At 37.7% G+C, this 21,297-nt stretch overlaps 1 protein-coding gene across 5 annotated transcripts in view; it reads left to right on the forward strand.

Annotated features, from left to right (window-relative positions):
* Positions 1 to 21,297, forward strand: part of Gria2 (glutamate ionotropic receptor AMPA type subunit 2) — a 123,923-nt gene that overhangs the window by 62,029 nt on the left and 40,597 nt on the right. For all 5 annotated transcript variants that reach the window (XR_005974930.1, XM_041659247.1, XM_041659246.1 and 2 more), the window contains exons 4-6: positions 6,231 to 6,427; positions 14,491 to 14,544; positions 19,059 to 19,220. Coding sequence is in view for 4 of the 5 variants with exons in the window: in XM_041659247.1 (XP_041515181.1) it covers positions 6,231 to 6,427; positions 14,491 to 14,544; positions 19,059 to 19,220 (413 nt within the window). In the remaining variant the exon portion in view is untranslated. The remainder of the gene's footprint in view (positions 1 to 6,230; positions 6,428 to 14,490; positions 14,545 to 19,058; positions 19,221 to 21,297) is intronic.

A 21,297-nucleotide genomic window follows, 5' to 3' on the forward strand; every position in this document is an offset into this window, starting at 1 on the left:
CCAGCATGACAGGTTTAGAAGTATACCTCACCCTTGCCTTTCTTCTGTTATTCCCATTAGTTAAAAATGAGCAAGAGCAGGTGTGTTTCTGACTCTTTTGCCTGTTCTTGGGACTCTTTTCCTCTTATTACCTTGTCCAGCCTCCATATGAGGGCTTTTGCCTTGTCTACTGTATCTTGTCTTGTCCTGTTCAGCTTTTGTCTTTCTTTTCTGAAGAGGACATGGAGGGGGAGTAGATCTGGGGATGAGAGGAAGGTGTGGGAATCTGGGAGGAGTGAAGAGAGGATGTATTGTATGATAAAAGAATCTATTTTCAATGAAAAAAGGTGAACCTCAAAAACATTCAAATAGACAACAGCAACATCTGACATAAACAGAGGAAGGAAGAGAAACACAAAGACTAGAAGAGAGATATTCAGAAATAAAAGAACGGACAGACTTATGTACTTGCAAAGAGAACCTGGGGCATTTTACAACAATTTTATTAATGCTTTCAAAATATTAAATAAAATTGGAAGGATGAGATAATCTCCAATTATTAAATTATACAAATTGAATCCAGTCAAGTGCATCTGTTGGCCAAAGAACATTAGTGTCATAATATTAAGTAATTATACATTAAACCCAGAGTGACCTTCTGGGCACACTTTTGAGATATTATCAAGTAGCTGCCGATGTTTTAATGTGTTAAGTGTTACACAGCCTTCCATTTTCAACTGTTTCCAGAGATAAATATGTAAGACTCTCAAACACAGAAATGGCCTTGGCCTTTATCTTATGTTTTATTTGGCTAATGGAAATGGCATTATTGCTGACTACTTTTATCTTATTAGTTACTTAATTTATGACATTGCATAATGTTAAAATTATCCATACATTCGTTCTGTGAGCTGCTGTCTTTACTAATACCCTATAGCTTTCATGGGCTCCCTGCTCACTATCGTGTTACCTGCTGTGGAGGGCCTACCTGTGCTACCTTATTCTTATTAATCAGGCTTTTTAAAGAGATTCTATAATATTCTCTATCTACTGACATCATTGGAGGATCATTCAATATGGCCTCTCTACCTCCTTGATTACATGGATTTGTGGAGTGTTACATTATGATGTTATATTATGTTATATTACAGTGTTACATTAAGATGTCCAGCAAATAAAAGTGCCATTGAATAGCATGAGAACTAGACAGAAATTCTCTCCCCAACAATATTCTCCCCAGAATTGTAAACCAGATTAAAGAGACTTAGACATATTTTGCTTTATCAGGCTGCCCTTAACTAATACTGTAATTCATTTAACCTTGTTTCTCAAACTCCATCCAAATGCCGAGGTGACATCCTGGCAGACACATGGGAAGCCTTGGGTGCTGTGAACGTCGTACGGAATTATCTTCCACCAATCTCAGTTTCCTGGTGACAGGAAATCAGATGCTGTGTCTCCCATTCCCGCTGACATTTCAGAATTGCTGGTGTCGTCTCTTTACCCAGCTACTTGGCAGCAGTCTGATACTCCTTGAGGACTTCGTGCCCTTCCTAAAATTCTTGTGCTATCAGTGCATTGGGAGCAGTAAGATGGAGCATGATAACACTTTTAACTAGGGGAATGGGCCAGCTCTGTCAGCCCATAAGGTCTCATAATTTTGGTCTTTGGATACAGGTGCAATATATTTGAATTTGAGTGCAATGACATGTGATTTTGGTTCAATGTCAATGAAGGAAGATAATATATTTCTCTGTACAGTAAGTAAAAACGGAATCAATGACTCATTTCTATATTTATGTCTTGGTTTTTAATATTGAACTAAGGCTGTTTATCCCTTTGACTCCAGGTCAAAGAAATCATCTAACACAGAACTAAAATGCTTCCAAACTACAATTTTCCCCCTGATGTCTTGAGAAAGCTGATGAGGCAAATGCATGTTATTATAATCTAGTCTAGGCACAGTGCCATGACTTGGTGAGCATGCATATTAATTACACTGCCTGGAATGAGTGAGGTAGTGAATTTTTATGCAAAATATAACAATTTTAAGAATGAAGACAGTTCTGAATGGAATATGCCCTTCAGCAGATATCATTTTAAATTTCAGCCCTTCATAAGCAAATAAAAGATATTTTAAGCTATTTTTTTCCTGAATTTTTCTTTCACTATTAAGGATAGTGGGTCTAAATGAAATTAACATTACTGCTAGTTATTTATGAATTTTTGCAATTAGGTCATGCATGCGAAGCCTCTTCCTAACAATGTTGAACTAGCTATTTCTTTCTAAATCCAAATGTTTAAGAACTAAATAGCAACTGGGAACTTAATTTGGGACTCATAATATAATTGGAATGCTTTAAGGTTATATTTAAAATGATGAAAAGGGATAGTTGCTTTTTTCAATTTTTCTTCCGATTTTACAAAGGTTTATCTCAACACCTTTCTTCTTGTTAATTATTCAGAAGAAAAAAGAAATCAAGATGGCATGCTGCAGTGGAATACCTATCTGGGTTACCTGAATCAGGCTCACTGGGGGCTCTCCGTGAATCAGTGTTTATGGAGAGCTTCTGATTCCCACGCACATTTCTATCTCAATGAAGGGATTCATGCTCTGATGAAGAAATCTCGGTGCCATTTCATATGAGAAGGGGAGAAGCTCAGCTTGCTTTTTCTCCTAATTCCATTGTCGGGCCAAGAGCATAGCAGTGTGGACGTGGGCTGTGGGAGAAGACTTTAGTTACATCTTCGGAGGTAGAACACGTGTTTTTAGTGGTGTGTAATTTAAAAAGCATTGCCCGCCCCTGCCCCCCTCTATTGCCCGCCCCCTCCGCATTGCCCGCCCTCCCCCCTTTGCAAAGCAGGCAGTGAGTCTGTCTCACGACTTGAAAAGTCTTGTATGAACTGTGAGGAAATCCGTCAGTAGAAGTCTTTCATGATTGTCAGCTGTGAGGAGGGAGGAAATTGAGTAGCAGATCTTGAGAGAGTCTGTGGCTACCCCTGCAAAATAATGTTGAGAGAGAGCATTGCTGAGCCAGAGGCAACAGTCTCTTCCACACTGGGGTGAGATCAGCCCTCAGCTTGTGAGTGAGTGATGTGAAGTCATGCACAGTCAGCTGTATCAGAGCTAATAGAGCACGACTTGAGAAGTTGAGCTTTTAAAAAGAAGTATTTTGTATCAGGTTACCCGGCATCCAAAACATTAATGCTAAGAATTTTAATGATGTAGAATCTACGTTGAGTGCACGTTACTTGTGACACAGAATAAATGAGTTTGGAAGTTAGGTGTTAAAAAAAATCCATTATCTTTTATTTTATATATCATCCCTATATTCTGTGACATGGTAAACTGCCAATAAATTTGAGGCTTACATTTATCACGGTGAAATCTACTTAGACATTTATAAGTGAATTTATATGTAAATTTTCTTATATTATCTGTCAAAGACCAGACAATGCCAAATATATTAGTGCTTGAAGTTTTTGGTGTGAAAATTTCATTATTTAATAAAATGCAATAAAATATCTTATTACATAGAGTCAAGGTGGCTCCCGGGTAATACTCTATGAGAAAACAGAGAGAGCATGGCCCTTATTTGTAGTCCTGTTTTAAAGTGACTGGAAGCCCATGTCTGGAAAGATAGAAAAAACAATGGAGTAGTTACAAAACGTATCTTCAAACAGCTGGTGATTGTTGAATTACTGAGGGGACCTGTTGTATGTGCTCTGCCCTTATTGGTGATGAGAAGCAGACAAGGTACTTACTTGAGTTACAACTTGGGGGAATTGGATTTGCCCAGAGTAAACAGCCCTCACAGGTGCTTTGCGGTGGATTCTAAGATTTTATCACTGAAGATTGTGTAAGTAGAGGGAAATCTTTGTCACCCTTTGAGAAATGCATGTTTATCTCTACCTTCTGTTGTAATAGCAGACCAGGGACTGCTTTGGTGAGTCTTTCCCAGACTGCTCTGATTTCACACTCTTATGTACTATCTATTAACAAATTACTTTTAATCTTTATTATAATCAATATCAGTAAAATGGCCAAACCTTTATTTTGAGACTAGTTCTAATGCACATGGTTTTACTGTTTCATCCTTAACCGACCTAAGATTCCAGAGTATGGCACCACACCCAGGTTGTCAGGAACTTTTAGCTTCTCTCACAATGACTATTACATAAAGATTTTTGTTGTTTTATCTGGCATTTCGTTGCCTCTCTGAAATTCTTTATAAACAAATACTAGTCATCATCAGGTTTTTATTTGAGAGTACATAACACTTTAAAAATATGCAATTCTCTTATTTTATATATAGCCTGCCTATCTATCTATCTATCTTTCTATCTATCTATCTATCTATCTATCCATCTATCTATCTATCTATCTATATCACTGTCACTCTTAGCGAAGATCCATTAACACCATTGTTTGTTTACATTGTTACATTTCTTTACTTTGCAGGGTAAAGATGAGCTCTATATATCATGGTTGCTTGATAAATTTTTGTTAGAGTTGTTACTATGGAATCTGCTTCCTATTCTGGATTTTGATGATCTGAACATCTTGGGGCTCATTATGTTCATATATTCTCTGTAAATTGATAGTGTGATAAGATTCAGTTCTGCATATACAACTGTGTCATGGGTGGTACAGAATAGCTGACGGTCATTGCCATGACTCCCTAACTTCAGTGGATGTCACACAGCATTGATTCGGAACTGATGCTTGGTCACGTGTATTGGATGATGGCTAAAAGAAAAAGAAACTTGATTTTATCCCCACCTTGAGTAGATTCCACACAGGAAAAGCAAGGAAATGCTTCTGAAATCCCACGGTTCTTGCTAGTTTATATTTTCAATATAGTTGATTGGGTCTAACCCATTTAAAGCAAACAAATATTCTTAATACTTATTTTAATTATGATTTCATGGGTTTAATCCAAATTAACACTAGGTACTTGAGTCTATTTCCATTATGGTTTTGACTGATGCTGCATTTTCCTCATCTTTATTGAAAAAGCTACAAATGGCAGCTTCACCAGTTGGCATATACCCTATTTGGGAAATTTGTTTGTTTGCCAATATCAAAAAAATACCCTAAATTATTTTGCCTGCTTATGACTAACATTAAATCCATAGGATTGTCAATGACATTTTATAGCTTGAGATATTGGTGGACAAAACATAGCTGTTCCCTTCCTGGCCATTGTAAATTTGCTATTTGAACTTAGGTTATAAACAGATCTGCTCACATCAGGTGAATCACACCCCATATAGATAAAAACAGATCCGGGTATATTTTGAAGTGTACAGATCAGATCATCCTGGAATGACAATGATATATAGAGTGAATTCTCTATAGGGCCTTGAGACCGTGTTCCATGAAGCTATTCTTCTATGTGATGAACTTTTTTCCAAAAGACAGCAGAAAGAATACAGAAGGCAAGAGCATCTGCTACTTTTTGTAGTACTAAACCATAGATTTAGCTCTTCAAGAAACAATCGACTCTGGTTGTTGATCTTAAAGTTTTAAACATGCTGCAGTTATTGTATAATTAAATACCACACTGGCCACTTGTTGAAGTAATACCACACCATAACAAAAGTTACTAACAATTAGAAAAATAGTCCTATATTTAGGTAATGAGATAAATCCATACCAAAGAAATAGCTGGTTAATAGATAAATGATTTAATATCTATGAGATCAGTTCCAACAATAAAAATATAACAGAAGGCTGAAAAAGAAGAAAAAAAAGCCCTCGCTCTGCTACCAGCTGGAGACAGCGAAGGCTAAGATGTCTCTTAGCCATCACTGGCTGTGATATTCAGCTGCTTCGGGAGTCTCTGTGAACATGTATTAAACAAACTCCATCAGGATTACTAGAACAAAATGGCAGACTATCACTTACAGCTAAAACCATTTTACCTTCTATAAAGTGGGATATGCTTGGGAATTTTTTTTATTTTAATTAATTTGGAGATACTGAAGATCTTGCATGTCAGCATTTTACAAGAAACACATCTCAGAGTTACAAAGAATGTGATCCAAATTTCCTTTGACAGTATGTTTTTGCTTTTTTTTTTTAGCCTGGCACACACATAAGCAGAAATTGATAAAAATCATAGCTTCAGCCTCCCTATCACCAAACAAACACATTAAACTCAAGGGCGTGAATCTGGCCATTTCTCACTCCGGCTCTGAGATCCTCTAGTTTCTTCATCAGTCTTCCTTACCCATTGTCTTCCCAGGTTTATCAACACTGCAAGCTGTGCTGGACTCTGCTGCAGAGAAGAAGTGGCAGGTGACTGCTATCAATGTGGGGAACATTAATAACGACAAGAAAGATGAGACCTACCGATCGCTCTTTCAAGATCTGGAGTTAAAAAAAGAACGGCGTGTAATCCTTGACTGTGAAAGGGATAAAGTGAATGACATTGTGGACCAGGTTTGTTCCTCTCTGTTTTCTGCCAAATATAGACCATGCCTGCAACATCAGCATTGGCAAGGATCATTCTGCAAGATGCTTGTACTGCAGTTTTCAGTTTATAGTTCATGGACAATGCAGCAAAGATCATCAATTGAATTATCCCTAGCTTCAGTAAGCAATGGCAGATGGCTGTCAATAATGCTAACAGATTGGCTCTATCATTTAATAGCTTCAATGTGTAATACCAAGCTTTCATATTTTACATAAGCTTTGTGCTGAACCTACATGCTTTTCTGAGTTGAAAACTTTAGACTTAATTCTGATTAAATTAGGTCAAAACAAGTATGATGTCCTAAGGCAATGGTAAATTGGTTTGGAGTTTGTTTATACATGGTTATTTCAATACCATGTAGAAAGCATATGCTATTTTATACCTATGTGTCTTAGTCACTATTGCTATGAAGAGACTCTATGGCATGTCAACAATAGAATGCATTTTATTAGGGAACTGCTGACACTTTCATAAGCTTTGTCCATTACCGTCATGCATGGTAGCAGGTATGACAGGCATGATTCTGGAGAACTGCGTCCTTACGTGCAGGCACAGAGAGGGAGGTAGGGTTGGGTATGGGCTTTTGGAACCTCAAAGACCACCCCCAGTGACACATTTCCTCCAACAAGGCCACACCTCCTACTTATATTTCTATCAAATAGTTCCACTCCCTGGTAACTAGATATTCAAATACATGGATCTCAATGGGGGCTATTCTTTTTCACACCACCACAGTCTACTACAGCATAAGAAAGAGGAGGCATTTGTTGTAAGAAGCATGTTTTGATGCTGCATGCATATCGGAAAATTTGGGTCCACTTAAAATTTTAATCTACAAAATTAAAATATGAAGGAAGGAAATACAATCAGATCACGTGCATGACTTAGGAAGTCAACAGTATTCATTTGGGTGTTAGACAGAATAATTATATCAGACATGCGAATGCTTTTGTCTGCTCTTATCTTACTGCCTTCCTTTAGATAAGACCTTGCATGATAAGACAACCATGAAGTGGTAACAGAGTAAGAAACCAAATCCTCAGTGCTTTAAGGCAGAGAAACTGACAAAGTATGCTTCATGATTTGCTTGGTAAGGCATGCTTCACTAGTCCTGGCTAGTGTATGTATGTATATGTGGGAGAAAGAGAGAGAGAGAGAGAGAGAGAGAGAGAGAGAGAGAGAGAGAGAGAGAGGAGAGGGACAGAGAGGCAGAGAGAGAGACTGAAGCTGCTTCTTTCTCGAAAGTATATAAGATTTGAAAGAAAATACACAGCTGTATATACATTTATGCTCTTTCTAACTATTGAGATAAAAACTGAAATCCACTAATGTAACCAGGACAAAAATTCTAAAAAACGAGGGTTTAGAAACCTTAATTGATAATATAATATAGGCCTTAAGAAATAAAAATGGAGTTCTTAATAAAGAATTAAATAACTAAATCAATCTAATGTGACCTGTAAGAGACTCATTTGTATGCAAGGCAGGAGAACAATTTCAACTTAAAAATCTTGATTTTGGTCTCAGGCGATGAACTTAGGATTGTTGTTTCTGTAGGCCTCTTGCTGAGATGCACACATCAAAATCCCATTTGAACATCATAGTAGGTTTTCATTAAAGCTGAATTTTAATATTCTCTGGTCTGGTTTAAACATTTAAATATTCCTGCTTCTTCCTAATAGGACGAAAGCCTTTATAAAACTGTGTCTTTCAAAAATGTGAATAGGAAAATTGCACAGCAGACTGGGACTAATAAAAGTAACATTTGAATCAAAGTTTTTAATCATAGTTGTATAAGTCTACATGGTCACCTAAAAAGCATCGTTTTACATTTATATGTGATAAATATATACCTCTATTAATACACTAAACGAGTGCACAAATGGATGGCAAATCGCTTCGTCAGCATTTATTATCTACGTGAGGGATGCAAAGAATGATAAAAAAGGCTGCGATTTGAGTCTCATGAGCTTCCTTATAGGGGAAGAAGATTAATATAGATACAGCATGAAAACCTATAGCATACAAAGCTGTGTTACTCAAGTTTCTGCTACTACAACAAGTAAAATGGTAAACCAAAGTAAAAAGCAGAAATGTTTGTCTGGACTGATTGTATTAGAAGGTCTCATGCACAGCCAGCTGCCCTAGGAGAAAGACATCTAATGACAGCTGTACATGTTGGGGGAAACTGCTCACCTCAGTGTAGCTGGGAAGCAATGGAGAGATGGGAAGAGATCGGGGTACCTCTACCCCTCAAGGGTACTCCTCTAATGTCCTAAATTCCTATATCCTGTGTCATAAAGCTTGGACCACCTTCGAATAGCACTAAACTGAGGACCAAGCCTTTAACATATGGGCTATGGGTGGATCATATCAGGTAAAACTATGTAAGTAATCCGTAATGGATGAATGAGGATCTACCAGTCTTTTGAGAGGAATGGTTTATAAAAATTAAATGCAAAAGGTAGTATTTGGCTACCTTTGAGTCTCTTATTTTTATACAAATTTTCCAAGTCTTTAATGCTTTCTTTGCAGCAGAAACAGTATAACTAAAGAAGCATCATTAAATAAAACATGGCAAGTCTCATCAAAGAAAGTCAATGCTGTAGTGATGTCATCATGGCTGAAAAGAACAAATTATTCTCAGAGAGAATGACAGAAAGCAACAGTTTAGATTAGGTTAGGATGTCCTTCACAAGCAGAATCAACCAGGTACAAGGTGTCCATAGGGCACAGCCTATGAAAAAGAGAACTCTATTATTAAGTCACTCAACTAGTATTTGCAAGAGAATGGTGGTGGGATGAACGCTTTATCATCCTGGCATCTGGAAATTAGCATCAGAATTAGCCTGCATTAGATTAGGACTATTTTAACCTTATTTGATAAAACCAGGAAGACAGTTGTTTCTGACTATGCTCAGATTTAAAAACATGTTCTGCTATCAAAACACTTAGGAACTAGCATAAATTTTCTGTTGTATAATACTAATTGCTATTGTAAAGCAAAATTATAATGGTGACTATGGCCAGCACTAACATCTATAAAGACTATAACCTAGAGAATTTCATCTCTTTTTTTTCTCAGTAAACAGAAGTAGGGACAACTTCTATTATTTGTAGTGTTCATTTTAATGCTCAGATGGAAAACAGGGACATTCTCATGATAACTTGCTCAATAGGCAAAATCAACAGATGTTCTTAAGATATTTATGAACACAATGCTTGTTGATTAAGCTGAGAAGAATTAGAATATTTTTCTCTTAAAAAGGACATCTTTTCTTCAAGCTTCTGACTTCAACGTGGAGGATTTGATTTCTTGGAAAAGGCAATTTAGCTGTGTGATGTAGAAATGTATCAGAAGCCTAGAGAAATCCTAAATTCCTTTCAAACAGCTGCTACACAATTTCGGTATGGTATTCTGTAAAACATTTTCTGGAAATTCTGTCCTTGCTCTTGGACCGAATGTGTCAATACAATCACCTGACAACGTCTTTGGTGCTGGGCGGTCGTGGAAGTCTTCAGCAAGGAGGTGACCACTAGGTTGAGATTGGTTACAACATGTATGTTAATAGTACATTCATGTGGCTAGGTGGAGAATTTTCCAAGTGAGGAGACAGAACGTCCTGAGGGCTTTAAAGAAGTATATTATTATGCAAAACAGTTTTTTATGTTTTATTTATTTTCTATTATGACCATAGACTTTCATGGCTCATCCTAAGGAGTTTAATTTTATGATCCATTAGAAAGTATATAAATTTAGCACAAGTTGTCCATTTGAACATTTCTCACCTGTGATACCAAATGCAGTATGCTCTCTGGGAATGATAGGCAGTGGGCAAAGATCACCACTTCCCGCCCCCCATATATTCCAATCATAAAAGAAAGTAAGTCATACTCACTGAACTTTGGCTTGGGAGCTATGAAGGCTTGTGGGTTAAGAGAATTAAATGCATTTTTCACTTAAGAGTGGGTTTATCACCAGGTACATCTCTGTACTGTACTACACAAAGGTCATTCACCTTCACCTATTCAGTAATATAGATCATTGAGAGGAAATATGACTCAATAATGTCCAAAGATGCTATGACCATTGCTAGAGTAATCTCTTATCTCAAGAAGTAAGTTTATCTTGCTTTACTCAGATTTATAAGGAGAATTAGCTTCTTGCCTATGTGGTTGCCTAAAGCTGAAAGTAATGTTCATTTGAACTAAGATATAAGTGTATCAAGAATAACATTATAATTGATTGCTAGTGCCCCGTGACGTTCTATAAATGCAATTCATGCCTATTGTATATAGATGTGTTGAAATAAGGAGCAGTGGGCTGTGTCCCCAGCACCCCAGCCGCCCGCACGGCTAGCTTATGCCCGAAATAACAACACACAAACTGTATTCATTTAAACACTGCTTGGCCCATTCTCTTCTAGGCTAATTCTCACATATTAATTTAGCCCATTTCTAATCATCTGTGTATGGCACCCCAAGGTGCGCTTACCAGGAAGATTCTAGCCTATGTCCATCCTGGGTTGGAGCTTCATCCCGGGAGCGGGGCATGGCGTCTCTCTCAGGCGTCTGCTCCAGAGAGGAGAGCTGTCAAGACTCTGAGCTCACTTCCTCTTCCTCCCAGCGTTCTGTTTACATCTCCCACCTATCCTCTAACCAATAAAATGGGCCAAGGCATTTCCTTTATTAGCCAATGACCTTCCTCCATCATTTCCCTTTTTCGGTTTAAACAACAAAAAAAAAAGCTTTAAATTTAACATAGCAAAATTACATATAACAAAACAGTTATCAAGTAAAAGTTACAATAATCTTTATCATAACTAAGGAAAACTATAACTATAAATAACTATTCTTAACTCTATCAAAGACTCCAGAAAGATACAATACTACCTAAGCAAACAAGAAAAAAGCAACTTTTAAAACTCTAGAAATGACAGAGACATCTCACTGCCTGGACAGTCACCCAAAGTTCCTCTGTACTGTTGGGGCATCCATCTTCAGTCTTCAGGCCCATAGTTTTTAGCAGACATTTCATTTCCACAAAGCAGGAAAATTCAAAGTCAGTTCAGTCACTATCTGTTGTGTCCTGCAGAATGTCTCCCAGACTCTTTCATGAATCAGGAACCCCGAAAGATCATCTCACCTTAGGCAAGTTCAGTAGTCCTCTCTCTGCGGGTTCTCTGTGTCCAGTTTATGCAGTAGTCCAGGCAAGAGCAGTTTCTTGCCCAAATGGCTATCAAACTCCATAAGGTGCCTCTTCGATGCCCATCTTCCTCTTGAAGTAGATTGGTGCTGCCAGGAGCAGAGTGTCTCATTGTCATGAAAAGTCCTCAGTTATTAAGACATTAAATGTCCTATTCTATAATCTTTGAAAGACATGAAGAATGTCTATCTAAAATATATCTCTATATATCTAGAAAATCTAACTAACATGACTACAAGCTTTACTATTATCGATGATTATCCATTAACAACCTATATTTCTTAATTATACCTTACATTTTAATAATGAACTACACAGTCACAATACCTTAATCAATATCAGAAATACATATAACAAAATTGACCTTAAATCTCTATCAATAAAGCAAAATCTATACTAATGCAAATTATTCATACCTATATCATATCCCCCTTTAAATGTAAAAGAACGTTTATAAACCATATTTGGGAACATAGGCACAGTTTTTTCTCTCCAAACTGCTTCCTGCTGAATGGGGGCGTCGTTAATTAGGTCTTTCATGGTATAACCTGTGTGCTAGTTTCATCTCAGTTGGCAGTTGAGCGAAGCAATTTTCTGAAGATGTTCACTGCAACCCTTCAGGAGGGCGTGGTCCATCATACCAAATCGGAATAGAAGAAATGAACAGCGTCTCATCCTCTGTGAAAACAAAATAAGAAACTCCTTTCCAAAGTATCATATCCTTAGATCCAAATTCAAAATATCTATGTTGGATTAGTTCAGCAGCATTTATAAATAAATATCTTTTAGCATCTGTTGCTCCTTCCTCAGCATTTAAATAATTTAAAGAGAGCATAATAGCATACAGTATCAAAATTCTCTGTGTATTTTCCATCTTTGTGCAGCTTTGTTTTAACCTCTATTTTGTTTATTTTTACTTTTAACTTTTTGCTTTTTGAGACAGGTTCTCTGTATCTTTGACCTGAAGTAACTCTGTAGACCAGGCTGTCTTTGAACTCTCAGAGATCCGCCTGTCTCTGCCTCCCAGGCATTGGGATTAAAGGTGTGTGCTACCACACCTTGAAGTCACAGAGGTCTATCTCCCTCTGCCTACCAAGTGTTGGGATTAAAGGTGTGTACCGCACACAACAACTCTCTTCCTTTTTTTTTTGTTACTTTAAGAACTTTAAATTTTAGTCTGCATATATTTTTAACACACTTCAAACCATTTAGAAATTTTCTTTGTCTTTGAATCTCTCTTTACTGTATATCTCTCTTTTTCTGACCACATGAGTCTTTAATTTACCAAGCAATATCAGTAGGATTAAAGGCGTGGCTTTGCCAGCTAGATCCAGTCCATTCCTTAGCTTTCCAGCCTCATGGCGGATATACAGGCTGTAGCCATGTTTACTGCAACAACTGTATGGCATTTCAAGGTCCCTGCCAGCAAGTGAGCTACAACAGACAACACTCAAGTCCTCTCTCTGTAGCCGGCCCTCCTGCCTCAAACAGTCAGAGTTTGTCCTGGCAGGACAGCCCAGAAAGCCGGCATTTTTAAACGGCGCAGCCTTTTTCCTGCTACGGCTGAAAACCGAAAAGCATGTGTTCAGCTTTTCATCAACACCATTTAAGTGTTTCGTGACAGGACCTCTTAATGAGCTGCAGGCTTTGCAGCTAAAGCTGAGTCAGGAAGCTTCTCTTAGAAGAAAGCGCATGCTTGCCTCTAACAAGCAGAGCAGACCCTAGAACACAGCGAGTCTAGTTGCCATCAAACAAATCATAGCACTTTACTCCAAATGCTCTATTCAAAAGCTCTGTCTCCCGCAGGAGCCAGACAGAGATCGCAATGGCGGCACAGCCCCAGGAAGTCGCGCTTTAAAATGAACAGCGTTTTTTCTGCTACTGTTGCCGAATCAGGAAATCTCTCTACAGCACGCCACCAACAAACAGCAAAAATATGTGTTAAACTCTCTCTCCCTTATTTTTAAGCCTTCTCAGGTTTTTTTAAGTGGGTTTAGCCCCACGTTGGGTGCCAATCTGTTGAAATAAGGAGCGGTGGGCTGCGTCCCCAGCACCCCAGCTGCCCGCACGGCTAGCTTATGCCCGAAATAACAACACACAAACTGTATTCATTTAAACACTGCTTGGCCCATTCTCTTCTAGGCTAATTCTCACATATTAATTTAGCCCATTTCTAATCATCTGTGTATGGCACCCCAAGGTGCGCTTACCAGGAAGATTCTAGCCTATGTCCATCCTGGGTTGGAGCTTCATCCCGGGAGCGGGGCATGGCGTCTCTCTCAGGCGTCTGCTCCAGAGAGGAGAGCTGTCAAGACTCTGAGCTCACTTCCTCTTCCTACCAGTGTTCTGTTTACTCCTCCCACCTATCTTCTAACCAATAAAATGGGCCAAGGCAGTTCCTTTATTAGCCAATGACCTTCCTCCATCATAGATGTATAGCTATGGCATTTCAGATGTTTATTTTAGGTGCTTGTTTATTGGGAAGCCAAGGATATACAATGATAGAAATGACTTGTTATGGATTAAACATATTTGAATCTATATTTCCCCACAAAAATATAGGTATATTTTCATTATTGAAAAAATGGGAGTTATTTTGATTTAGTAGTTGATATTTTAATAGATAATGTTTACTAAGTACTAAAATGAATTATTACCTTTTCCTGAGAAGCATTCTCTTTATTTAATATAAAAATGTTTTACTAAACATGACTAGTGGAACATAAAACCCCAAACTCCATCTTTTGCTGATCAGATCATCCCATTAGTAATTTTGTATGTTGTTCTTCATACATGTTAAATGTGTGTGTTTCTCTTTTCTAGGTTATTACCATTGGAAAACATGTTAAAGGATACCATTATATCATTGCAAATCTGGTAGGTGAATTAACTGGCATTATTTTACTACCTACTAAGCTTTTATTAAGATTTACTTATCTGCATTTTATGCAAATGAGTGTTTGCATGTGTGTCTGTGCGCCATGTGCATGCAGTACCTGTAGATTGCAGATGAGGGCATAGGACCCCCTCATACTGGAGCTACAGTAGGTAGGAGCCACCATGTAAGTGTTGGGAACTTCACCCTGGTCTGTGAAGAATTAATGAGTGCTTGTAGTACAGAGATATCACCCTAGCACACTTACATAATCTTTTTAATTGAATGTGTTAGTTTGGAATGATCATCATTCATAATGAATTTTTGATATATAGTCTGATTATTCTTTTATAGATGAGAAATTAATTATTTTATTTGGTTGCTTTAGGTCTGCTTCCCAATCTACAACTTATATTAGTTCTAGTTTTTAGATGTGATAAAAGTATCTTCACAATATTTGCTCAAAAATTATCTTGAAAATTCTATACTAAAGGAAACATCTAAAAATAAAAAGTTTAGCTCTTTAATTATCCATTTTCTGTCGTGTTTTATAAACTTATTGTGTGCATTCTCATTTGAATTTTTAGTATATAATATCTTAAATTGATGTACATTTATAAGGAAATTAAGCTTAGAAATATGATAATATAATGTCAATAAAATTATCAATTATATATTGTAGAACATGTAACATCAATGTCTTGAAAGTATTTTATTTATGATTTTCTACATATTGTATAAGTATCACAATGAAATGGAAACTGAGTCCTTAAGAGTTTCCCATGTTGTCATCAGAATTCTTGCCAATTCAGTACACACTGGAAAGCAGATTGGCTCATTATATTTCTTTGTGGTTTTTCTTTCTATAGTATAGCCAATCAATTTAGATTATTGGACATTTGTTTTTATTTCCAAAATTGACTTTAAAAGAGTAACAAAACAGTCTTTGCTTTTTCTTCATGGTCTTTGAGTAGCTATGACCCTGTTTGTTGGAAAAGATCTCTGCAACATGGGCAAACTCAGAAAACCATGGTGAACAAAAGGGAAAGTGGTGGCAAAAACAAGTGTGTTCTAGATCATGTGATAGATAGGACCACACAAAGGCTTCATACTTATGCAAATGCAAGCTTCATTTGGGATTCATGGAGTATCTATCAGCTTGTACCTCAGAAAACATCCCTGGTATGACAGAGAGACACAGAAACAGAACAAAACTTGCAAGAAATAGTGTTTTCATTGAAAAAAAGTCATGTCAGTATCAGCGGCCTGAGTCTGGAAAAAGTTGGCTGTTCAAGGTGAAATCTCTCTTCCGGTTGTGTGATTCCTAGCTGCTATGACCATGCTCTGGACTCTTCTCTTAGTGTGTACCAAGGAGGTTGGAAAAGACTGTTGTAGACCCAAGGGTTAACAGGAAACGAGGTTCTGCAGTGATTCTGCTGAGCTGCATTCCAGGCCCAGAACAGCCTGCACACTAAGTCCCCTGTGTGAATTGTGCCATTTGGTGAGCAGCACAGAGTCACAGTGAAAGCTGCGATCTTTGTAAATGTCCAGATGGAGAAGATTCTGTGGGAACATTGAGAAATAATGACAGAAGGTGTCTCAACAATTTGAGAGCTTTATGTGTAACGCCATGACAAAGGAAGTGCTGTCTAAGTGAGCAAGTCCAGGCTCCTGTCATGGCTCTGTTTGGGATCCTTAAATTCACGCTGACGCTGAATGCGGCTCTGCTCTCCTTTTCCCAAAGCCTCGAGTCCTCTCCTCACAAACCTCTGGCAGTTCAGTTAGTGCAGAAGTCTCGATTCTGACGCTAGGTCTGAGAATTTAGACATTAAAACCTGAAAAGTGCCTCCTGCTGTTGAAGGATTTTCATCTTCCAAGTTCTCAACAGAAAGCTAAAACTTTTTCTCTGACTTATGCATGTCAGAGGAAATTACTGTAAAAGATTCTTTAAAACCCTCACATATGGATTAATTCATTTAAGAATTGCTAATAGTGGTCTTGGTCCTTCAGATTCAGTCTACGATTAAATTGTTGCAGGATTTGAATGAACAACTGGCTCATAATACCATGAGACTTGGTCCTAGGATCTTGTGCTCCTGTTCTTATCTCTGCTATTTGCATGGATTTAACTCATGGATAATCATTTAGGAAGTTTAGGTTCTACGATGCTAGAAGTGTTAAAGGTGTACTAACAGCTCAGATTTTAGTGATTCGTGATGAGTCACTTGATTTAAGCCTTGTGCATACATCTCCCTGAGCAATATGACGCTTTTGATTTGGTGGTTTGTTGCCAACTCAGTCCACCTCCTCTTCTTGCTTTTCATCTCCTCTCTCCTCCTCATGTTTCTCCCCTTATTTTATAAATAGAAACTTTGCAGAGGAGTACAGTAAGAATGATTTGGAAAACGCAGATTCTTGTTTAGGGCAGCATCAAGCCTTACCAAAGATTTCTGTTGAAAGTGTTGCATAATGACAGCAAAATGACAACAAGTGATTAAAATGATATGAAACCCAATGAAAGAAAAAAATGAGAACAAAAATGTTAGGAAGACAAGAAGCTAAAGCTTTATCTGAAAAGATGAGGCAGGGCAAAGAGAGGAATATAAAACAAGACAGGGAAAGCAGTCAGGTAGCTCCTGTTCTCGCTGTCCACTCTTCCTCCTCCATCCCTAGAGGCAGAGCCTGGCATGGGCTCCATGCGCACATTACTGAGAATGTGATGCTAGCAGCAACCTGTGAGAGAGCAATAGAACACACAGGAAGAAAGCATAGGAAAGAATGGGCCTCCATTGATATTTGGGTCCAATCTGATACCCTGGGGCTCTGTGTTACAGAAAACCACACCAGTCCCCTCCAACATAAGAGAAGACAGAGTGATTTTTGAACCCAGAACACAAATACTTTTGTCACTGAGCTATTTGGCACAGCTTCTATTTTCTCAGGGAAATTTTTCAACAAAAGTTATGGACATAAATTATTGTCTAGAACAGGGGAACTCTTATGGACCAAGCATCAGCTAAACATCTCAGATGGGTCCCAGGACACCTAGGTGCATCAAGGAGACTATTCAGTACAATAGCCTTGACTCAAAGTCCTTTGAGAGGAATAAACAGACACCCAAGTACCCTCCCTACACACCCCCATCAAAGGGAACCACCAAGCACAAACTTTACTTCAAGTTCATATGATTTTCAGGAAAATATGCAGATAAAACTGAACAACAGAAAGCAAAAGTCCTCACACAGAACTCCAAGCCCTCCCTCCACTCACAAATCACTTTGTGCCCAGAATTTAGACACACACACACACACACACACACACACACACACACACATACACACACACACACACACACACACACACTGCACCCAGTTGCATAGAAGACTGGAAGTTTCTAAGTGGCATAGGAGAAAGAAACAAATCTAAGGGGAAAAGGTCCGTGGCCCCGCCCCCTGCCCACAGGCCTTACAGCTCAGTGAAAAGATGAGCCTCACATGGACCCTAGAAACCCAGGGTCCATTTAACACCATTTCCATTGGAACACAATTGTGGGCTGACATAAAGCAATCACTCTTTGCCCAAATACAGTGTATAATAATTTGTATTTTTAATACTAACAGCAAATAAAAGATTCGTGCTTAATTCAGGCTCTATTTAATCATTGTGTATGATGGAATGAATACATTTATAACAGCCACATCACAATCTTGTTTCTATTTCTTTGTTTTAAAAATCAAAAGAAAACTCAGTTAAATTCATCATAGCCCATGATTTGGACTAATGAGAAGTGTAACATGTTTGTGTGAGTTTGTGCTTATTAGTGCAATACCTGTACTTGTCAGAAGGGGTCATCAGAGAAGTTGCTGGACTTGTCAGAAGGGGTCAATAGAGAAGTTGCTGGACGAGGTGACCTACCCAATGTGGCTACTGGGAGAGAACTTGGGGCCAATAGCTGAATGCATGGCCTTAATCACCTAAACTTCTCTCCAGAGCTGTAATTATTAGATCAAATTCAATTATTATATTCAATTTGTTTCAAGTTTATTGTGAGATTTCATTTCTATTAAATAACTAAGAACAATGATTGAGTGTTTTTTTCTTCCTCCTCATTTTAAAGATATTTTTATCAGGTGAGTGAATGATCGGTTTAGCTGAGGATAGTTTGGTCAATATTTTCCATATGGAAGCACATGACTCTACTCCATGATAAACTCATTGAAGGAGACCAGTCCTTACCAGACACATGGCGGCTGTCTTAGTAAAACAGAATACCTCTTTGTGAATATTTCTGTGAGCTTTGCATGAGATAATTAGTCAGTAAACATATCGATTAGGGACCCACCATGATGTCAATACGAATGAGGTGTGGTGAGAAGCATTGGCTGTTAAGTATGCATAACCTGTTACATAGGCATTTTATCTTCCCTGTGTGTGTTGAACCTGTAAAGAGACACTGTATAGAGACACAGGAGAGGTTAACTTGCAGAGGGATAACACAAGTGTGTTTTATATCTAGGGATTTACTGATGGAGACCTGCTGAAAATTCAGTTCGGAGGTGCAAATGTCTCTGGATTTCAGATCGTGGACTATGATGACTCCCTGGTGTCTAAATTTATAGAAAGGTGGTCAACACTGGAAGAGAAAGAATATCCCGGAGCACACACAGCGACAATTAAGGTTTGCATTAAGGAAATGAACATGCTTAGAACATATTGGAGGGGATAGTGTTCAGTTCAAGGGATAATAAGCACACAGACTGATGAATGCATTTTCAATATTTAATTTGTTTACTCAGAAACATGGTGTGTTACTGTAGTGTTCTTCTGCATCTCCTCAATGTTTTCATTCATTTACCTGACTATTGGAATTTTTTATTGTGTGGAATCTCAAGTAGGGACTATGAAGGTAAATCAAGGACAGATTTCTGCCTACACTCACATTACCATGAGGAAAGAGAATAAAAAGCCCACACTTTGGGAAGGAAGAGCCAGCTATGAAACAGATGGCAAGCAAAATCATAAATTATATGTCCTGAGAAGCTTTGTGTGAGGAATCAATTTTAAACTTAAGATCCAAAGAGCAAAAGGCTCTGGCTGTCACATACAATATTTTGTCTACAAATAAATCAAAGAAAGAATAATAGATATGGACTCTTTCCATTTTCAATAATCTCCCTTGTATACAGTTTAGATAACAAACATATGGCTACACATAAAATGCCTACATGTGGTATGTAAATGTGTCGTATGTATAAAATAATTGGTCATCAGTGACATGTGCAAGTCAGAAAGCTTATTGAAGCATGATTACTTTAATAATGGAAACATCAACATGGTATCTACACAGTCAGTCAGAATCCTTGAAAGCTGACTGAAATGCCTCAACATGAAGTCCTGAGTGCCTTTGAGCACTGAGTTCTTCCTCTGTATAGTGTTTAGACATGCATACACATTGTTGCTACCTAAGTCGGGTATTTCTGCTGATGAGAGTACTTAGTCTTTGTTGCTGATCTTACTGAGAGTAGAATTAAGATTCAGACTTGGTTAAGGAAGTAGTTTTTATACTGATGTCAAATGATTTGGGGTACACATAATGGTCTTTTTTTTACAAAATTGGAAATGTTTTAAATGAAGGAGAAAAGGTGATATATATTTATTTATATACATATATAGCTTAAAATATCATAGTGATATATATATATATATACATATACATACACACACACACACACACACACACACACACATATATATAGTTATCAGGAACTAGTTGATCATGCATTGTTGGGGGAGGTTCCTTGTTTGTTTCCAGCTGCTCAGACCCAAAATAATCACTCTGAAATTATATTACTTAAATCACTGCTTAGTCAATCACTTAAGCACATTGCTAGCTAGCTCTTAACCCATTTCCATTATTTTATATTTTACTACTGGCAAGGTTCTGACTGGCAGCTTGTGTCTTTCTCCTCTGGCGGTTCAATGGCATCTCGCTGACTCCACCTACTCTCTATATATCTCTTCCAGTCTAACTAAGTTCTGTTAAGCTGAAAGCAGCTTCTTTATTAACCAATAAAATCAGCACATATACAGAAGGACCTCCACATCAACACACAAAGTGTAAATATGACTATATTGTTGTATCTGGTTATGAACGTTTACCAGATAAACAATAGAGAGTTTAAAGTTCTATACTTGGGGGTACATAAATAGATACCTTTAATTTTAGGTCAATTTCAGAAAACCATTTTGTAAGATGTTAGAAAGAACTTTATTTTTTCAAAAAGGTAAGAGCGTTCCTGTTTGGTGACCTTGGTTGAAAATTTAGGCTGTCTATTATGTGATCCTGTGCAGTGCTGTAATGTAACAGAGCTTCTGAGAATGACATGGGACACTTGTTTTCTGTCATGGGACATGTCTCTGTCTAGCTTAATGCATGTTTCACAGCTCATTCATCCCTTCCTTGAACTTTAAGCTTCTGTGGCTTAATAAATGATGCTGTTTAGGATGTGTGATGGAGAATGCATTCCTCTGAAACCTTAAATCGATTTTCTCTTCACATTCTTCATGAACTTATTGTGGTGTCCCCATACTGCCTCTGTGAGAAACAAAAAAAAAATGAGATTGAATTTTGTCTCCTAGAATTTACATCATTATTTGCCTCCATGTGTCTTATATCATGACTCATGGGGAAGGAGGTATCCAGAAATGCATTCTATTTAAATTTTGTTGAAACTTTGTCCCAGATTTCAATCTGT

Source organism: Microtus oregoni, unplaced genomic scaffold (genome assembly GCF_018167655.1).
Source record: "Microtus oregoni isolate MIOR12 unplaced genomic scaffold, Mior012 000010F_ref0000083, whole genome shotgun sequence".
NCBI classification, from domain to species: domain Eukaryota; kingdom Metazoa; phylum Chordata; class Mammalia; order Rodentia; family Cricetidae; genus Microtus; species Microtus oregoni.